The sequence below is a fragment of the Balaenoptera musculus genome, chromosome 1, assembly GCF_009873245.2.
Source record: "Balaenoptera musculus isolate JJ_BM4_2016_0621 chromosome 1, mBalMus1.pri.v3, whole genome shotgun sequence".
Taxonomy (NCBI): domain Eukaryota; kingdom Metazoa; phylum Chordata; class Mammalia; order Artiodactyla; family Balaenopteridae; genus Balaenoptera; species Balaenoptera musculus.
The window spans coordinates 113161151-113180838 of NC_045785.1; the positions used below are offsets into that span (position 1 = coordinate 113161151).

A 19688-nucleotide genomic window follows, 5' to 3' on the forward strand; every position below is an offset into this window, starting at 1 on the left:
ACTGCTGTGGACCTGGGTTCAATCCCTGGCTGCGGAACTAAGATCCGTGGCCAAAAATAATAATAATAAAAAAATGAAACATTAAAAAACTCCTATTAAAAAATATAAGGAGATCTTTTATAAACTTAAGAGTGAAGGCCCTTCTAGTTATATGTCAAATTCTAGAAGCCATAAAAGGAAAGACTTATTAATTAAATTCAGTAAAAAACTAAAGACTTCTGCATGGCAAAATAAAAAATAAGCAAGGTCTAAAAACAAATGAAAAACTGGAAAAAAAAATACTCGTCACCCATATTTCAAAGGGCTAAAGAAGCTCTCTTAGTTTCGTACAGGAAAATCCTCCACGATACGCTAACACACTATTTAAGTGGAAAAAACAATGACACAAAACAGTGTGTACAGTATAGTACCATTTATATTTTTAAACTGGGGGGGAGGGATTACTTGCATTTGCTTGTATATATATATATATAATATATTTCTGGGAGATATCAAAGGCACTGATGTTGCAGTTATGTTCCTGGAAGCTTCTTTGCACCAATTTTGGTTCCAAACAACTTGTTCTTATTTATTTTCCAAGTAAGACAATTTCAATACACAGAACAGTTTTTCTTCATTTTGGTTGAGAAATGGTTGTTCTGCTTAGCTAGTTATCATAGTTAGCATGGGGTTGTCACATGATTGCCTAAAAGGAGACTCCAAAATGGATTTGAGGAGAGAGAAGGGTAATGATGGTAACAATGTTTCATTGTTTCCTTTTTTATCTTTTAAATTCTGAATCATAGGAGTGTATTACCTAATCAAAATAATAGTTGCTAGTCCAATATCCATACTCTTATACATTAAATTTTTTATATAACAGTTTCCCATGTCCAAAGTATCTCTTGCTATCTTAATCAGTTTCTGAATTCAGAGAGCAAGTTCAGGGTGAGAGGGATACCTGAAAATCAAAGACCTAAACGTTAAGAGCCAGGACTGTAAAACCCTTAGAAGACAACATAGGGGAAAATCTTCATGATGTTAGATTTGGCAGTGATATCTTGGCTACGACACCAAAGCACTGGCAATAGAAGAAAAAACAGACAAATTGGAGTTCATCAAAACTTAAGACGTCTATGCATCAGGACACTATCGAGAGAGGAAAAAGACAACCCACAGAACAGGAAAAAAATATTAGCAACTCATATATCTAGACTATATCTAGAACCCTGAAAACCCAGCAACAACAACAACAAATCCACAATTCAAAAGCAGTCAAAAGATTTAAACAGACATTTCTCCAAGGAAGATATAAAAATAGTCAATAAGCTCAAGAAAAGATGCTCAACACCATTAGTCATCAGGGAAATGCAAAGCAAAACCACAGTGAGATACAACTTCATACCCTTTAGGATGGCTATTATTTAAAATACACATACATACACATATACACACACACACAGAAAATAAAAAGCAGTGATGAGGATTTGGAGTAACTGAAACCCCCATGCATTGCTGGTGGGAATATGAAATGGTATAGCTGCTATGGAAAACAGTTTGGCAGTTCCTCAAAAAGATATAGACTTATCATAGGATCCAGCAAATCCAGCAATACTACTCCTAAGTATATTACCCAAAGGAATAGAATGCAGGAATCAAACAGATGTCTCTACACCAATGTTCACTGCAGCGTATTTTCCAATAGCCAAAATGTGGAAGCAATCCAAGTGCCCACAGATGATGAATGGATAAACACAAAGTGGTATAAACGTACAATGGAAAATTATTCAGCCATAAAAAGGAAGTAGTTCTGGTACATGCTACAACATGGATGAACTTGAAGACATTATGCTAAGTGAAATAAGCCACACACAAAAGGACAAATATTGTATGATTCCACTTATATGAGGTACCTAGAACAGACAATTTCATAGAGACAGAAAGTAGATTATAGGTTACCAGAGGCTTAGTGGAGGGGCAATACAGAGTTATTGTTTAATGGTTACAGAATTTCTGTTTCGGGTGATGAGAAGGTTTTGAAAACAGATAGTGGGGATGGTTGCACAACACTGTGAATGGAATTAGTGACACTGAATTTACACTTAAAAATGACCAAAATGGCAAATTCTATATTAATATATTTTACAATTTTTAAAAAATTAATAATGTAATATATCAAAACCCACTGAATTGTACAGTTTAAATGGGTGGATGGTATGATATGTGAGTTATATCTCAATAAAGATATTTTAAAAAACACCCAGACATACCGAGTCAAAACCAATAAGAAGGTATCAGGAATCTATACTTCTAATAAATATCTTACACATATATCTTGGTATATACTTGCAAGTATTCTATAAGATAGTTTCTTAGAAGTGACACTGCGGAATCAAGGAATTGTCCATTTTTAATTATGACAGATACAAGCAAACTACTCTCAAAAAGTACGGCATCTGGGACTTCCCTGGTGGCGCAGTGGTTAAGAATCCACCTGCCAATGCAGGGGACATGGGTTCGAGCCCTGATCCGGGAAGATCCCACATGCCACGGAGCAACTAAGCCCGTGTGCCACAACTACTGAGCCTGCGCTCTAGAGCATGCGAGCCACAACTACTGAGCCCATGTGCCACAACTACTGGAGCCCACGCACCTAGAGCCCGTGCTCCACAACAAAGAGAAGCCACCACAATGAGAAGCCCACGCACTGCAACAAAGAGTAGCCCCTGCTCACTGCAACTAGAGAAAGCCCGTACGCGGCAATGAAGACCCAACACAGCCAAAAATTTAAAAATTTAAAAATAAAAAATAAAAATAGTATGGTATCAGGACTTCCCTGGTGGTCCAATGGGTAAGACACCATGCTCCCAATGCAGGGGGCCCGGGTTCGATCCCTGGTCGGGGAACTAGATCCCACATGCATGGCACAACTAAGAAGTCCGCATGCCGCAACTAAAAAAGACCCAACGTGCTGCAACTAAGACCAGGTGTGGAATGAATGAATGAATGAATGAATAAATTTTTTTTTTTAAAGTACAGTATCAACATACTCTCCAGCAACAGTGCATGAGAGTGGTTGTTTCCCCTATATTCTTGCCAACGCTGAATGTTATGAAATTTTTTAGTTTTGCCAAAATGTAATACAAAAAGATAAATCTCAAAAGTAATTAAAAATAAACCAAATACATCTTAAACTTAAACAGTGCTGTATATCAATTATATCGCAATAAAACTAGGAGAAAATACATTTAAAAAAACAAAAATCGGACCCTTAAAATCTGTAACTTATATGACATGAAGAGCATCTAATACTTCTCAAAAGAATAAACTAAACTTTAAACTTTAGTTATTAACATGCCAGTTACTAAACTGTGGATTGAAATTTTTAAAAAATAAATGACATATCTGAATCACTCTAAATAATAGAATCCGTAAGTAAACTACTATAAATTTAACAATATGTCACATAATTCAAGAAACGGAAAATTTCACTTTTGAAACTGAACTTGACTTTTGCCATTAAAAATTACATCAACAGTTAACAGTGAGTTAGTACTAACCAGAATAGCAAATTATTTTTTCAGAGGGTCTTGTTTTTGCCCTCTGAACATTGTTGAAAGAAAAGTTCAATTAAGAAATAAAATATATGATCTATATTTCTATGTTTTTACTAGAAATTTAAGGCTTAATATTTGTTTTAAAAGCAGCACTGATGGACTTCCTTGGTGGTGCAGTGGTTAAGAATCCGCCTGCCAATGCAGGGGACATGGGTTCAAGCCCTGGTCTGGGAAGATCCCACATGTCGTGGAGCAACTAAGCCCGCGAGCCACAACTACTGAGCCCGCGAGCCACAACTACTGAAGCCCACATGCCTAGAGCCCGTGCTCCACAACAAGAGAAGCCACCGCAATAAGAAGCCCACGCACCGCAAGAAGAGTAGCCCCTGCTCACCACAACTAGAGAAAGCCAGCGCACAGCAACGAAGACCCAACACAGCCATAAATGAATGAATGAATGAATGAATGAATGAATGGACAAAAGCCCAACTACTTTTGAAGAACTGGGGGGAAATGTTTTGGTTGCTTTAAAATAAATAAAACTCCCAAGATTTCTTAGACTACCAACATGCCTCATAACAGTGTATCTTTCTCTCCTTAGCCACTGACGCTTAATCTTTTTGGAGTCATGAACCCTTTAGAGAAGCTGGTAAGAACTATGTAAAAACTCATCCAAACAAACACAAAATTCTTCACAGACCATCATATGCTGAGAGCAAGCACAGATAACCAAACTCTTCCAGAGATCCCTTGTAAAGCAATACCTTAGGCTGTAAAAAGAACATTCACAAGAATCGACCACATGCTAAATACTATATATAAATTTAATTCTTTTTTTTTTTAATTCTTTTTTTAAATTGAAGTACAGTTGACTTTCAATATTGTGTTCATTTCAAGTATACAGCAAACTGATTCAGTTTTTTTTTCAGATTATATTCCATTATAGATTATTACAAGATATTGAATATAATTCCCTGCTCTATATAGTAAATCCTTATTGCTTATCTATTTCATGTATAGTAGTTTGTATATGTTAATCCCATACTCCTAATTTGTCCCTCTGTCCCTCTCTCTCCCTTTGGTAACCATAAATTTGTTTTCTATGTCTATGAGTCTGTTTCTGTTTTATATAAATATTCATTTATATTATTTTTAGATTCCACATATAAGTCATACCAAATAATATTTGCCTTTCTCTGTCTGACTTACTTCACTAAGTATAACATTCTCTAGGTCTATCTATGTTGCTGCAAATGGCAATATTTATTTCTTTTTTACGGCTGAGTAGTATTCCCCTGTATATATATATATATATATATATATATGCATATATGTATATATGCATATATATATACACACACATCTATATAGATACATTCGTACACACCGCATCTTCTTAAGCCAATTGTCTGTTGATTGGTACTTGGGTTGTATGTCTTGGCTACTGAAACTTAATTCTTTATTTACCCATTTAATACAGGCATTAATAGTCCCATGTTATAAATGAGGAAACCACAGCTCAGTTAAGATAAACCAAATTGACTGTGTACAGTTATTAAGCCAGGATTTGAATTTGGTTCTGACTCTGTAATTCATGCTCTTTACATCATTTATGAAGAACTAATTTAGAGGGCAGTAATATAGTCAACATCCTATGCTAAAGTAACTGTTGGAAAAATAAACACCTAACCCATTACCAACAGTTTTGTAAGTATACAGATAGCTTTCCTCAGGAACCACAAACTATATTCTGCTACAAATAATATAAGTGGGATATAAACTACTTATATTAAGAATAAGTATGTATTGTAGGTGAAATCCTTTCAGTACAAAACCTCATTATTAGCACTATTAAAAAAATACTATAGAAAGATTACTAAAGACAATCATCTCAAAGCCCTTTAAAAATTAGCTGTGCAAGACAAGCTCTAACATTGTCTCAAGTAAAAAGGTCTAGATAAAAAATTTTTAATCCACCTTTCAAAAATTCTTGAGGTCAGCAGGAATAGCACCATCCTGAAAGGTAGGTGGTTTTGTAATCATTTAACATCCTTAAGCCTCAGTTTCTTCTCTATTAATTTGTCTGTAGTCACACTATTAGTAAACAGGAGGGCAAGATTCAACTCTAGATTTCCTAACTAAAAATCCAATCAATATTCTTTCCACTAGGCCATGTAGGAGCAGCAACCTGGATATACCCCATTTAAAATATTTGCCGTAATTTTACAAGTACATACATGGTTATACCATCACTCACATCTCTGACAAGCCTCAAAGCCTGTTTTGGCTCACAAAACAGACTTTGGAAATAACATAAAAAGATTAAAATCAAAATTCCTAAAATATGTACGTAGGTTCGATAAAAATTAATAGTGAAATCCAAATATTGTTAATGATCACATATTGTTGGGAATTCTACTTACCCGCTTTGAAGGACAGTGCTCATTCTTTTCATCTGTCATCTTCCCACTTTTAAGTGCTTTCCTTGGGTGCTTGATAGTTGTTTTTATGGCAGGTCGACATACATAGTTCTCCAAGTTCTTTGGAGGTTTTTTAGTTCTCTTAGCCTGAAGGCCGATTTTCAATTTTAAATTTCCCTCTGAAAAGTTTGTCTCTTTCACTGAAAACTGTTGCTGTGCATCAGTCAAACCATCATCTTTCCCTGCTTCGATGGCTCTTTCCCGATTCCACTTGCGAAGGTCCTCTTCCTCCTTTGTGTTGTTCTCTAGCTCTACTTCTCTCTTGCTGACCAGTGTACCAGTATTGATGGCAGAGGGACTCTTTCTTGAAAATCCTTCGGAATCAGAACCCAATCCTAACATAGCAGTATTTCTAGGGTCCATCACAAGTGTATGTTATTGCCAAGGAATCTTACGAAAATTTTACAGAACTGTGTTCCATAAAAAACAGGGATCTCCAAAACTGGCAACCAGCATCTCTTTCTCTGCAGGATAGACCATAACAAAAAATTTATCAGAACAGAGGCAATTATTAACATGAGAAATGGGTATGGGGGGAGGAGAACAAGAAGATCAGGAAGAACCGAAAATCAGTTAAAATGGATCAAAATGCAGTTCAAAATGGATTTAAATTCATTTAGTTATAAATTTAAATTTCAGAATAAGTTTATTATTCTCCAGATATCATAAATAAGCTGTAGTGGTATGGTGCAAATCAATGTTTAAGATCCACTGTTCTAACTCAAGCAACAAGCTTCTGCAACTGACAGTAAAGCAAACACAGTCTAAGATAAAAATAATATCATATATTTTAACACTCCTCAGTTTCAAAGGAATATATTTCTTACATTTTAGTTAAATAAAATCAATTTCATTGAAGGTAAAGAACCATGTTTTGGGCTGGTTTCAGCACTCCAATATTATTTATAGGAGGTGGTAGACTTTTTAGGTTAGGACTCTTAGGCTGGAATTATCTCTAATGCTGGTTTACAGTTCAACTCTGAATTCATTTACTCATTCATTCATTAAAAAATATTTCTAAACACCTATCATGTGCCAGGCATTGTGTAACACCCTGGAAATACAGTATTCAACAAAACAGATCCAGTTCCTAAACTTACAAGCCTTATTATACTCTAGTGAGAAAGACAAACATTAAATAATTATATACATGATTTAGAACAGTTGTTAAAAAAACTCTAAAAACCAGAAATATATTTTCACAAGTTTTCCCAGTAGCAAATAGTCAGCCGTCATGCTTCAATCTCCCAAATCTATAAATTATTTTAAAACCAGAACGTAGATTTATTATTTTACAATAGTTGGTACACCTTAACAGAGAATCTGAATAATCCACACAGGGCAACCCCCTTCTCATAAATAAAGATCCTCAGGAAACCATATACGATTGGCATATAATCTAGTGACTAGAGAATATAAAACCAAAACAAAATAATTCACTATTCTTGAGGACTGACAGACTAGCCTTTATTTCAAGCATATATCCGGATCAAGATCCAGGACCAGTATCTGGAAAAAAAAGAACATCCTATCCCTTAGAAAGTTCCATTTATGAAGTAGAATATTTTATAGTTTAAACTATGTGCCTTAAGACTTTTCTTTCCAACAAGATTATAAGAGTTTCAAAGGCAAAGATCATATGATACAACTTTTACAACTCCTACAAGAAATGTAAGTAGAATGCATAGCCCAATGACTGGCACACAGCAAGGCTCAATAGAAGGTGCCGACCATAGCAGCATTTTAAGTAGTTACTCAACAAATACTGGCCAACTGACTAAAGTGTATTCCTATTCTATTCATTCACACAAACAGCTGAAAGAGTAATTTTCAAATCAACTGTATATGACAATTATTCTTGCTGTCTACCACTTCATATATTAACACTTCACAATGGCATTCAAGGCTCTTCATAATCTGGCTCTAACTTCTCAAACTTGTCTTTCCTTATTTCCCAACACACATCCCCTATGATTCAGTCAATTCAGTTTTCTTCAACTTCCCTGGTGCTCCAAGGGCTAAGACTCCAAGCTCCCAATGCAGGGGGCCCGGGTTTGATCCCTGGTCAGGGAACTAGATCCCACATGCTGCAACTAAGAGTTCGCACGCCTCAACAAAGATCCCGTGTGCCGCAACTAAGACCCCACACAGCCAAATAAATAAATATTTTTTTAAAATTCTGTTTTCTTTACTGTCCCTAACAAATCATGTTCATTTCTGCTTCTGTGCCATGTGCTTTCTTTCCTTTAAAAGTACAAAGTCCTATCTTCCCCATGATGTGTTCACATCCTGAAATTCAAAACTCTGAAAATCAAGTTTTCTCATAACACCCTAGTGACAAAATGTGACCTGACCTGATCTGGATCCATTTTGGTCTTAATTACCACAATTTCTATGAACAGTCATACACTTCAGTGCAGAAGTACTAAAGTGTTTGATTAAGGAGTCTTCTTTGCCAGCTCTTCTTTTTCTCCCTTAACTCTTAACACTGGAGTGCCCCCAGGGCATGCTCTTTCCTTTTCTATCTACACTAACTTCCTAAATGACCAGATCCAGTCTTTTGAATTTAAATGCCATCTAACACAGATGATTCAAAAATTTCTATCTCCAGACAGAGACCAGCTGAGACCCCTCCTGGAACTCCAGATTCATATATTTAAATGCCTACTTGACACACTGACTAGATAGTTAATAATTAGGCACTTCAAGCTTAACATGTCCAAAGTCAATTCACCTTCGCCAAGCTCCCCAAATCTGTTCTTCCCACAGGCTTACTCATCTCAATAAATGCAACTCCAACCAGAAATATTTAGACCAAAAATTTTGAATGATCTGTGATTCCTTTCTTTTTCTAATGCCCCATATGTCCACTCGGTAGGAAAAGTCTTCTTTACCTTCAAAATATATGTGGAACCTATTTCTCACTAATTTGACAGCTACCAATCAGATCCAACTGATAATATCTGCCCTGTACTATTTCAATAACCTCCTAACTGGTTCCTTGTTTCCACCTTTGTATCTCTTTATAGTCTTCTCAACTCAACAGCAGGGTAATCCTTTTAAAGCCTGTATCATATCATGTCACTCCTCTGCTCAAAAACCCTTTCAATGGCTTCCCATCTCACTCAAAGTAAAAGCCAAAGTCTTTACAATGGTCTAAATTCCCTACAATCCCCTCTACCTCTCTTCCACCTCCTACCAGTCTCCCCACTTAGTTCCAAGAAGGGGGGGAGGGGCACAGGTATTCTCTTTCCGTTTTTCAAATTCAACAAAAATACTCCTACCTGAGGGCCTTTGCACTTATTATTCTACCTGACTAGAACACCCTTTCCCCAGATCACTGCATGGTTTGCTCTGTCACTTCCATCATGTCTTTGCCTAAATATAACTTATAGAAGAGGCATTCCCTTTACAAAATAGAAAAACACCCATCCCACCTCTTCTCACATTCTATCCTGTTTTATTTCTCCTGTGCTCTTTTCACCATCTGGTGTACAATATATTTATTTATTGTCTACACGCTTCCATTGGAATGTAAAGTCCACATGGAAGTGGATTTTTGTCAGCTTGGTTCAATGCACTCACTATTCCAGCATCAAGAACGGTACCTGGCACATAGGTGGTAGTCAATAAATATTTAAATTAACCCCATGCCTTATGTGGGTTACATGTTATTGGCTTCAATTTGTTACTTTTCTAGTTTTTTCCCTCCTCTTTCTTTCTTGTTTCTTAAATTCAAATGCCCATCCAGGGTTTCGTGTTACTATCGGTGAACTGATGGACCTGCCAAGTATCTTATTGGTTAGTTATTAAAAGAAATCCTTTTTGGAATAAAAACAAATAATAATTTATATGAAAACAACTACTTTTACATTCACTACTCACAAGTACACACATTTTAAAATTTCCCTATAATTTTTGATTTTCATAATGAAAGAATTACAGAAGTCTTAATGTATATTTATAAATATATAAAGTAGAATTTCCGTATTTCTTTCAAAGAACTCAAAGCATTTTTTACCAGCACTTACTCACTCTCAAAACATTCCAGAGAAGGGTTTGGAGAGCATGATTCTCTTCATTTTAAAAATGGAAAAAACTGAAACCAAGTGACACAGATTATTAAATAATAGCAAAGTATCAATAAACTGAAAAGAAAATTAATTTGAAAATATTGATCACTACCCTAGAAATGTATGTAGGAATAGAGAAATATTACGTTTCCTTAACTTGATCAAGGAGAAAAAAGAATAGTATCCTTAGGGCATATTCTGTGAATCCACTTAGGCAGTAAGACTGGAAAATCATGACTGGCAAACTCCACATACCAAATTTAAGTGTTTCTAGTAAAGATAAATCCAAGTTCTGAAGATACTTCACAACAAAGAATGCTTTTATCTGCTAAATGTAAACTGCCTGAAAAGCAGTCCCTACAGCAGCTGCCAGACGTTGTTTTTGAACTTTCAAAGCAATGTTCTTTGTGAATGATATTCTTTCAGCTTTTGGAAAGATGTATCTATACAATCTAGGTTTTCCATCCAGGGGCAAGGATGCTATGTTGTTACACAACTTATTCTGGTTTCTACTATAATACATTCAATTTAAAACACAGTTGCAAGGAGAAACACAGAACTAAGAATGCTAGAATCTCTTCATTCATGCTCAAAGAGGCAAACTCAACATTCATCTCACGTGCAACTCTGGGATTTACATTTTCAAACCACTGAAACAATCCAAAACAGTCTAGCCCAAATTCAAGGGAAACTAACATTAATCTACAGCATGAAGCCCTTTTTCCCAGATGATTTTAGCTATGAACAAACTTTTTAGAAAATTGCTAATTACAGTTGACCCTTGAACAACAAGGGTTTGAACTGCACAGGTCCACTTAAATGAAGATTTCTTCAATAGTAAACTCTACAGTACTACATGATTTGCAGTTGGTTGAATCCACAGACGTGGAGGAACCGCATATACAGAGGGCTGACTATGTGGGTTTTCGACAGCTTGGAGGGTCAGCGCCCCTAACCCCCGTTTTGTTCAAGGGTCAACTGTATGTATTTTCTAAGTACTACAAATATTGAGTCCTTACAGTGGGTTTAGCATTAGCAATTTAAAAATAATAAAAATACCAAAGTTTTACTGAGCTCTTAATATGTGCAAAGCTCTATGCTAAAAGTTTTACACAGATTATCTCATTTTAAGCCTCACTATCACCATGAGGTAGTTCCTATTATTCTTCCCTTTTTAGAGATGAAAAGACAAGTTAACAGCCAATAAAAGGTAGAGTCTAGATCTGTCTGGCTCCTCTTAAACACTATGTTATTCTGCCTCCCAAAGATCATTTTTAGTCCTGATCTTATTACTCCTCTCTGCTACATTTGGCATATTTGATATTTGAAACTCTCACCTGGCTGCTATGATCACACATTCTACTGGCTCTCCAACTACCTCTCTAACCAGTCCACCATTTCCTTTATGGATTCATCATTCTTAAACTATCCCTTCATCCATTCAATAAATATTTTCACAGTCTCTAAATATGTTTTGAGAATTGTGATACCCACTGTAGATATAGTCATAAGTAATACAAATATAGCCCTTGGCGTCATGAACTTTAAATTTAGCGGGGGAGACGGATGAATGACTTATCATACAAATATATATAACTTCTAATAAATGTGAAGGTACTACTATGTGAGGTAGTATATCAAGGAAACTTGGAGGTACGGGGAACATATCTTAGAAAAACATGTAACTATAAGCTGAGACCCAGTACGAGCAGGGAATAGCCAGGCAAAAGGTGGAGGTGAAAATGATCCAAAAATAGGGAACACTGAGTGTAAAAACTCCGAGACTGTAAAGGTTAACAGTAGGTAAACCAAATGGAGAACAGCACAATACGAAAATGGAATGTTAAACGAAAACAGCTTGCAGAAGGCCTTGTTGGCCTACATGAAAGATATGGAATTCAAAAAGAAGCTCTGAAAAGCAGAGTAATGATACAATTTACATTTTAAGAAAACTTCTCTGGTTGCTGTGGAAGAATGCTTAGAAAGATAGTAAAAGTTGATTCTGGAATAACAGTCATAAGATTGACAGATTAGGGTAGTAGCACTGGAAATTTTTTAAGAATGGATGGATTAAGAGATATTTTAGAGGTATAATAGATATGATTTGTCAGTAAGAAGTAGGAGGGGAGGGAAATAAAATATGAAGACTTGAGCAATCATAGAATTTTATGGTGGTACCATTTAGACACTCCTTAAACAAATATTTACTAAGTGCCCATTATGTAACAGAAACTTACAAAGCACTGCAAAAAAACACAAAAATCCTGCCCTCATGGGGCTAGCATTCTGTAAGTTGTTTGCCAGAATGACACAGAAGGGGAGATCAAGAGTTCAGTAATAAACGTGTTTAATTTTAGATGCCTGTGAAACATTTAAGTAGAAAGGTCAAGTAGACAGATGGAAATATAGGCACATGATATATACAGAGGGAGGCAGTATGACAATATATGAACATAAAATAAAAGTTTTATAAGTTTTAGTTTTAACTTGGTAAGAAAGGTAATTTATCTTATTAACTTTCCCTAATACGTAAAAATAACATTTTTTTTTCTTTTTGGATAAGTACATATCTAAAATTACCACAATGCAGACTAAACAATGTTTGCAGATTTTTAGCTTAAAATAAGTAAAATCTAGCTTGACTCATCTATGATAAATTTTCATTTTCCTTTGTGGTCTTTATTAAACATAGTTAGAGACTGTAATCATTGTTGTATTTCTCAACATTCAAAACCAGATATAAATCAACTATATAAAACTTTTAAAAATTCATAGCTCGTTATGCATTTTAATTTGTCCTGGGTTTCATGCTCTTTAAAATTCTTATAAATGACCAAAATATTTCTTAGAATATTATTATATTAGCTAAGTAATCACAGTACCACCAGTTGATTAAGTCAGAAATGAGGGGATCATCCTTGACTTCTCAACCTAACACCAAAACCTGTGAAAACCACGTAAATAATTTTTGATTACACACAGTTCCAATTCCACTGCCACTGACTTGTCCAAAAAAACAATTCTTACCCAGAATATAGTAGTGGCCTTCCAACTCCTTTGTATATCCACCTTGCTTCCCTCCAGTCCCTTCCTCCAGCCAGAAAGATGATTTTTAAAATAATCTAATTATGTCATTTCTCCGCTTAAAACCTTTGGATGCTTTCATACTGACCTTTGGATATAAAAGTCCCCTATCCTAATCATAATTTATAACTTAAATTTTCAGTATGGTACAGTAGCTAAAGACACAAACTCTGGATCCAGAATGCACAGGCTCAGATCCCAGTTCTGGTATATTAATTTTGGGCAAGGCACTCTATGCCTTGTTCTCTCATCCGTGAATAGAAACTGTTGTTAGGATTCAATGAACTAATACATTAGTACTTACAGAAGTATTTCTCACACACACACACAGACACACACACACACACCAGTGTTTACGTTTACTTTTTTGTTATTATCAGCCCCTACCTAACTCTAGCCACATTATTTCCCACTCTTCTATAAGCACAGCAGGGGCAAATAAAACCCAAAAAAAGCAATAACATATGTGTGACATACAAGTGTTCTAAGTACTTTTCAGCTCCCCAAACGTCTCTGTCTTCCTCCTTCTAGGAGAACATAGTTACTTCTCTCTGCCTAGTACTCTTTTCTACCTGCTTCTTTGATGACTTGACTCATCCTTTCCATCTCAGCTTAAAGGTCACTTTATCAGGGAGACATTTCCTAACCCCCTAGACCAGGGGAGATCTCCCTGCTGGGGGTCATATAGCATACTGTAAGTCCCTTAAAACTTATCATACTAGTAAGCTATATGTTTAATAGCCACATTTTACACTAGACCATTTGTTTCATGAGAATAAGAATCCTATCTGCCTTATCACTGCTATATCCTTAGTAAAGTTCCTGGACCATAAAAGGTATTCAAATAAATATCTATTGACTGAATAAGCCAACACGCATATTACTATATTTTTAATCACGTATATAGAGAACAGACAAAATGAAAATTGAAATATTAAAGAACTGATATTTTAATTGTCTTTAAACACTATTTAATCTTATACTGTTTTTACAACTTAAAAAATAAGCTCTATGTATATCACCAGTAAAAGAGTAAGCAGTGTTCTAACTGGTTTAAGATGTTTTACATTAAACCACTGAATCACTGATGTCACATAAGTCACTGAAATCACAAAAAGCTAAAATATCTTCATGAAAATACCGAAAAAATTTGAACTATATCTCTAAATGACTTATACAACATAAACTACACTTAAAAAGCTGGACAAATTAAGCTTTTTTACTCAGCTACAGAACAACCCTTCATTTAAAAGATAGGGACAATCACCAACAATTCCTAACTTTCAAAGTACTCATCACCAGTAAATCTAGTTATTTTTATATTTATGAACTGTATATATTTCTTAAATTCCAAGATGCCACTGATTCTAAGAGGCTTCATGAATCAATGACCGCATTTTCAGGGGGAAATTTTTTTATAAACCACTACCACATTAAATGTAATTATCAGTTGTATTATTTCCTAATTTCAGAAACATTAAACTGGGAGGAAAGAATGTGTCTCATGACCAAAGAAATACTGTATTATACCAACAAACTACTTCAGAAACTCAGAACAGGAAAGTGAAATAGCAGACATAAATTATAACTAGTAAGCCACAAGAGGAAAATATACACAGAAAGAATTCCCAAAGCTAATCCTGAAGAAAAAATTATACTCATCGACTGTCAGACAGATAATCTAATCAAAGCTTACTTAATTCTTCCTGACAAGCAAAGTTAACACAAATTGAATATATATAACTTCAACTGTTTTTTAAAGAAGGAAGGATAGGGACTTCCCTGGTGGTCCAGTGGGTAAGAGTCCTCGCTCCCAATGCAGGGGGGCCAGGTTCAATCCCCAGTCAGGGAACTAGATCCCGCATGCATGCCACAACTAAGACCCGGAGCAGCCAAAATAAATAAACAAAAAAAAAACCAAACAAATATTTTTTAAAAAATAAATAAAATTAAATTAAAAAGGAGGGATGGGTCCATGGGTGCAAGGAATATGTAGGGACATTGAACTCTATCCCTAGGGAATTCTAAAATGGCAACAGGAGGGAGATAGAAGTTAACGTCAGAAAGATTTTCTCATTAGTGAATTATTACACTTTGGCCAGGATTAAGGGCTGTCAACTCAGGGCCAATCCACTTGGTTATACACTAAACAAAAGAATCGTTTCCAAGAGGGTACCATTTACATTGTAAATACATTACATTTATTTTTCATAAAACTTTTCTGTGGAAAAATTGGAGTCGGAATGTAAAATGGTGCAGTTGCTTTAGAAAACAGTCTGGCAGTTACTCAAAAGGCTAAACAGAGTTACCACATAACCTTGCAATTTCACTCCTAGGCATATACCCAAGAGAAATGAAAACATTTATCTTGGACTTCCCTGGTGGCGCAGTGGTTAAGAATCTGCCTGCCAATGCAGGGGACACGGGTTCAAGCCCTGCTCTGGGAAGATCCCACATGCCGCGGAGCAACTAAGCCCGTGTGCCACAACTACTGAGACCGCGTGCCACAACTACTGAAGTCTGCAGCGCCTAGAGCCTGTGTTCTGCAACAAGAGAAGCCACTGCCATGAGAAGCCCGCACACAGCAAGGAAGCGTAGCGCCTGCTCGCCGCAACAAGAGAAAGCCTGCACGCAGCAACAAAGACCCAACGCAGCCAAAAATAAATAAATAAATAAATTTATTAAATAAAAAGATTAAAAAAAATTTTATCTACACAAAAACTTGTACACAAATGTTCACAGGAACATTATCCATACAATGAAATGTTATTCATCAATGAAAAGGCATGAAGTAGAGTCATCCCTCAGTATCCGCAGAGAATTGGTTCCAGAACCCCTACAAATACCAAAATCCGAAAATACTGAAGCCCCTTATATAAAATGGCATAGTATTTGTGTATAACCTACATGCATTTAAATCATCTCTAGATTGCTTCTACTTCCTAATACAATATAAATGCTACATAAATAGTTGTAAATACAATGTAAATGCTGTATAAATAGTTGCGTGCAGCAAATTCAAGTTTTGTTTCTTGGAACTTTCCAGAATTCTTTCCCCCAAACATTCTTTCTTTCTATCTATCTATCTATCTATCTATCTATCTATCTATCTATCTATCTATCTATCTATCTATGTATGGCTGTGTCGGGTCTTCATTGCTGCATGCAGGCTTCTTCTAGTTGCGGCGAGTGGGGCTACTCTTCTTTGCAGTGCACGGGCTTCTCACTGCAGTGGTTTCCCTTGTTGTGGAGCATGGGCTCTAGGCGCACAGGCGTCAGTAGTTGTGGCACGTGGGCTCAGTGGTTGTGGCTCATGGGCTCTAGAGCGCAGGCTCAGTAGTTGTGGTGCACGGGCTTAGTTGCTCCACGGCATGTGGGATCTTCCCAGGCCAGGGCTCGAACCCGTGTCCCCTGCATTAGCAGGTGGATTCTCAACCACTGTGCCACCTGGGAAGCACCCCCCCCCCACAAACATTTTCAATCCATGGTTAGTTGAATGTGCGGATGTGGAACCCATGGACATGGAGGGCCAGATGTACTGATACATGCTACAACATAGATGAACTTTGAAAACATTATGTTAGATGAAGGAAGCCAGTTCCAACAGACAACATTGTAAGACTCCGTTTGTATGAAATGTCCAAACTCAGCAAACCCATACAGAAAGTAGATTAGTGGTTACCTAGGGCTAGGGTAAAAGGGGAATACCTGGGATGGGGAGTGACTGTGGGTACCAAGATGCAATGTTCTAATATTAGATAGTGGAGATGGTTGCATAACTATATGAATATGTTAAAAACCACTGAATTGTATGCTTCAAATTAGTGAATTGTATAGTACATGAATTATACCTCAATAAAGCTATTTAACATTTTTCTGGCAGATCAAAATAAAGTTTCTTGTGGAAGGGGTTCCCTTCCTACCTTACATAAAAACAGATTATGGACTAGTGGCAGTCCTGAAAAAACCTTTTTCAATTAACAGATTTCAATATGGCAAGAAGCTGATTTATTTGATATGTTTGTTGCATGTTGACCTAACTGGTTATCCATTTGGAGAAAACAAAGTTAGAACCATTCCTCATTAAACACAAGAGTAATTTCCTCATGGACTTCCCTGGTGGCACAGTGGTTAAGAATCCGCCTGCCAGTGCAGGGGACACGGGTTCAAGCCCTGGTCTGGGAAGATCCCACATGCTGCGGAGCAACTAAGCCCATGCGCCACAACTACTGAGCCTGCATGCCACAACTACTGAAGCTGTGCACCTAGAGCCCATGCTCCGCAACAAGAGAAGCCACCACAATGAGAAGCCCGTGCACCGCAGCGAAGAGTAGCCCCCACTCACAACTAGAGAAAGCCCAGGCACAGCAACAAAGACGCAATGCAGCCTAATTAATTAATTAATTAATAAAAAAAGAACAATTTCCTCATGGATTTAAGAACTATATGTACAAATAAAAGCACTTGAAGAGTATTGGTGAATATTTCTATAGCCTATGGTTGAGAAACCTTAAGCAAATCAGGAAACTAGAAACCATAAAGGAAAAAAGTGACCAATTTGATTACATAAAAGCATTATATACCATAATGTAAGATGTAAACAAAATCAAGGACAAACAACAGACTAGGAGAAAATATAATGAACATGAAAAAGGATTAATATCTCTAACATACAAAGTTATTCTATAAACTAGTATGTAAGAAAAGACATACAGGAGATATGCACAGGCAATTACAGAAGAGATAGAAATAATTAGAAACATAAAAAGATGATCTACCTCACTGGTAGTCAGGGAGGTGTGAATTAAGATATTTTTCACTCATCACTTTGGTTGAAATTTAAGACTGATAACAACTAATACTGGCAAGGTGGAAAGAGGGCCCTAGTGGCCACCATCATTTTGGAAAGTAATCTTTTCTATCACAGAAAAATAAAAGCAGCAATAAAAGAATATTTATTATAGCAGTCCTTGATGTGCTACATACACAAAAAGTTAAATATATATATATACACACACACAAATATACAGCCATGTATGCTATTTTTAAGTAAAAATGCAAGCATGATCTCATATTTGTAAAGAGTAGAAAAAAAATATGTATTTGTATGCACGTAGAAATAAATATGGATGATTATACATCAACTGATAGCACTGGTTACTTCAGGGGAAAAGGTTTGGAAGTAAACGGGAAAAATCTTGTTTATAAATATTTTTTTCCTTGACCTGTTACAGAATTTGTGTAAGTTTTATAATTAAACACAAATCCAATAAAAACGTATTTTTAAAAGATTTGAAATATACGTAGGTACCATATGCACACACCTCTCAAGTCTTGCTCATATATACATGAAATTGAGAAAACTAACCCAATAGCTTTTGGATGTACTTTCTAACTCCATTATCTTAATACTGACTAGCTATTTTCTTAATATATTCCTCTCCTTTTTGTTTCCATTCAATAGACTGACACCTACTACACACCTCTTTATCTTTTTATTATTGTTTTATTGTAGTAAGAACACAACATGAGATCTACCAAATTTTTAAGTGTACAATACACTATTGTTGACTATACATACAATGCTGTACAATAAATCTCTAGAGCTTATTCATCTTGCTTGACTGAAACTTTATGCCTATTAATAAGTAATTCTCCATTTCCTCCTATCCACAACTACATGCCTCTTCAAACTAGATCAGGAAAACAAAAGACAAATGGGACTTTATGAAAAATGAGAACTTCTGTTCATCAAAAGACACCATCTAGAGAGTGAAAAGGGAAGCCATACATTGGATGACGATATTTGCAACGCATATATTTGAGAAAGGAATTGCATTCAGAATATATATTAAGAGCAGGTACTTCACAAGAGGATGTCCAAACATCCAACGCACACATGAAAAGTTGCTTAAACTCACCAGTCATGAGTGAAATGCAAATCAATACCAATGAAATACTATTACCCACCAAAATGGCTAAAATTAAAAAGAATGGCAACACCAAAAGCTGGGAAAGATGTGGAGCCTGATAAAGTTATAAAGTCATAAAATCAACTTGGAAAACCGTTTGATAGTATTTACTAAAGATAAAAATATGCTTACCCCGTGGCCCAGCAATTCCACTCCTAGGTATATGCCAAAGACAAATGAGTGCATACTGTTCACCAAAAGAGGGGAGGTGGCCAGGTAAGGCTTCACAGCATCAACTTGAACTTTGTCTCAGAAGTTGGGTAGGTGTTCTCTAAGCAGCCGGGCACTGGGAGGAACATGAAAGTCATGGAGATATAAACGAACCGTGTATGGGAATGATGACAGTTCCAAACAGCTGAAGCACAAGGGTAGGAGGCCCAGTGAGACACAAAGCTAAAGAGGTAGGCAGGATCTTGAAGAGTGCTAAAGAGTGTATCCTGCCAAGGCACATGGTCAGGTTTGGATTCAGAAATCGCATGTATTTCAGAGACGTATGTGGGATATAGCTAGGGAAGCTTGGTAACAGTATGCTGGAAGCCAATC

At 36.2% G+C, this 19688-nt stretch overlaps 1 protein-coding gene across 9 annotated transcripts in view; it reads right to left on the reverse strand.

Annotated features, from left to right (window-relative positions):
• Positions 1–19688, reverse strand: part of ASH1L (ASH1 like histone lysine methyltransferase) — a 213573-nt gene that overhangs the window by 180870 nt on the left and 13015 nt on the right. For 6 of the 9 annotated variants that reach the window (XR_005017158.1, XM_036831168.1, XM_036831148.1 and 3 more), the window contains 2 exons: positions 19278–19431; positions 5960–6480 (listed from right to left, as the gene is read on the reverse strand). The exons of 1 other annotated variant lie outside the window; for it this stretch is intronic. Coding sequence is in view for 6 of the 8 variants with exons in the window: in XM_036831168.1 (XP_036687063.1) it covers positions 5960–6379 (420 nt within the window). In the remaining 2 variants the exon portion in view is untranslated. Of the gene's footprint in view, positions 1–5959; positions 6481–19277; positions 19432–19688 lie in introns of those variants that run through there. 2 more of the 9 variants (XM_036831138.1, XM_036831203.1) reach the window with 2 other exon arrangements.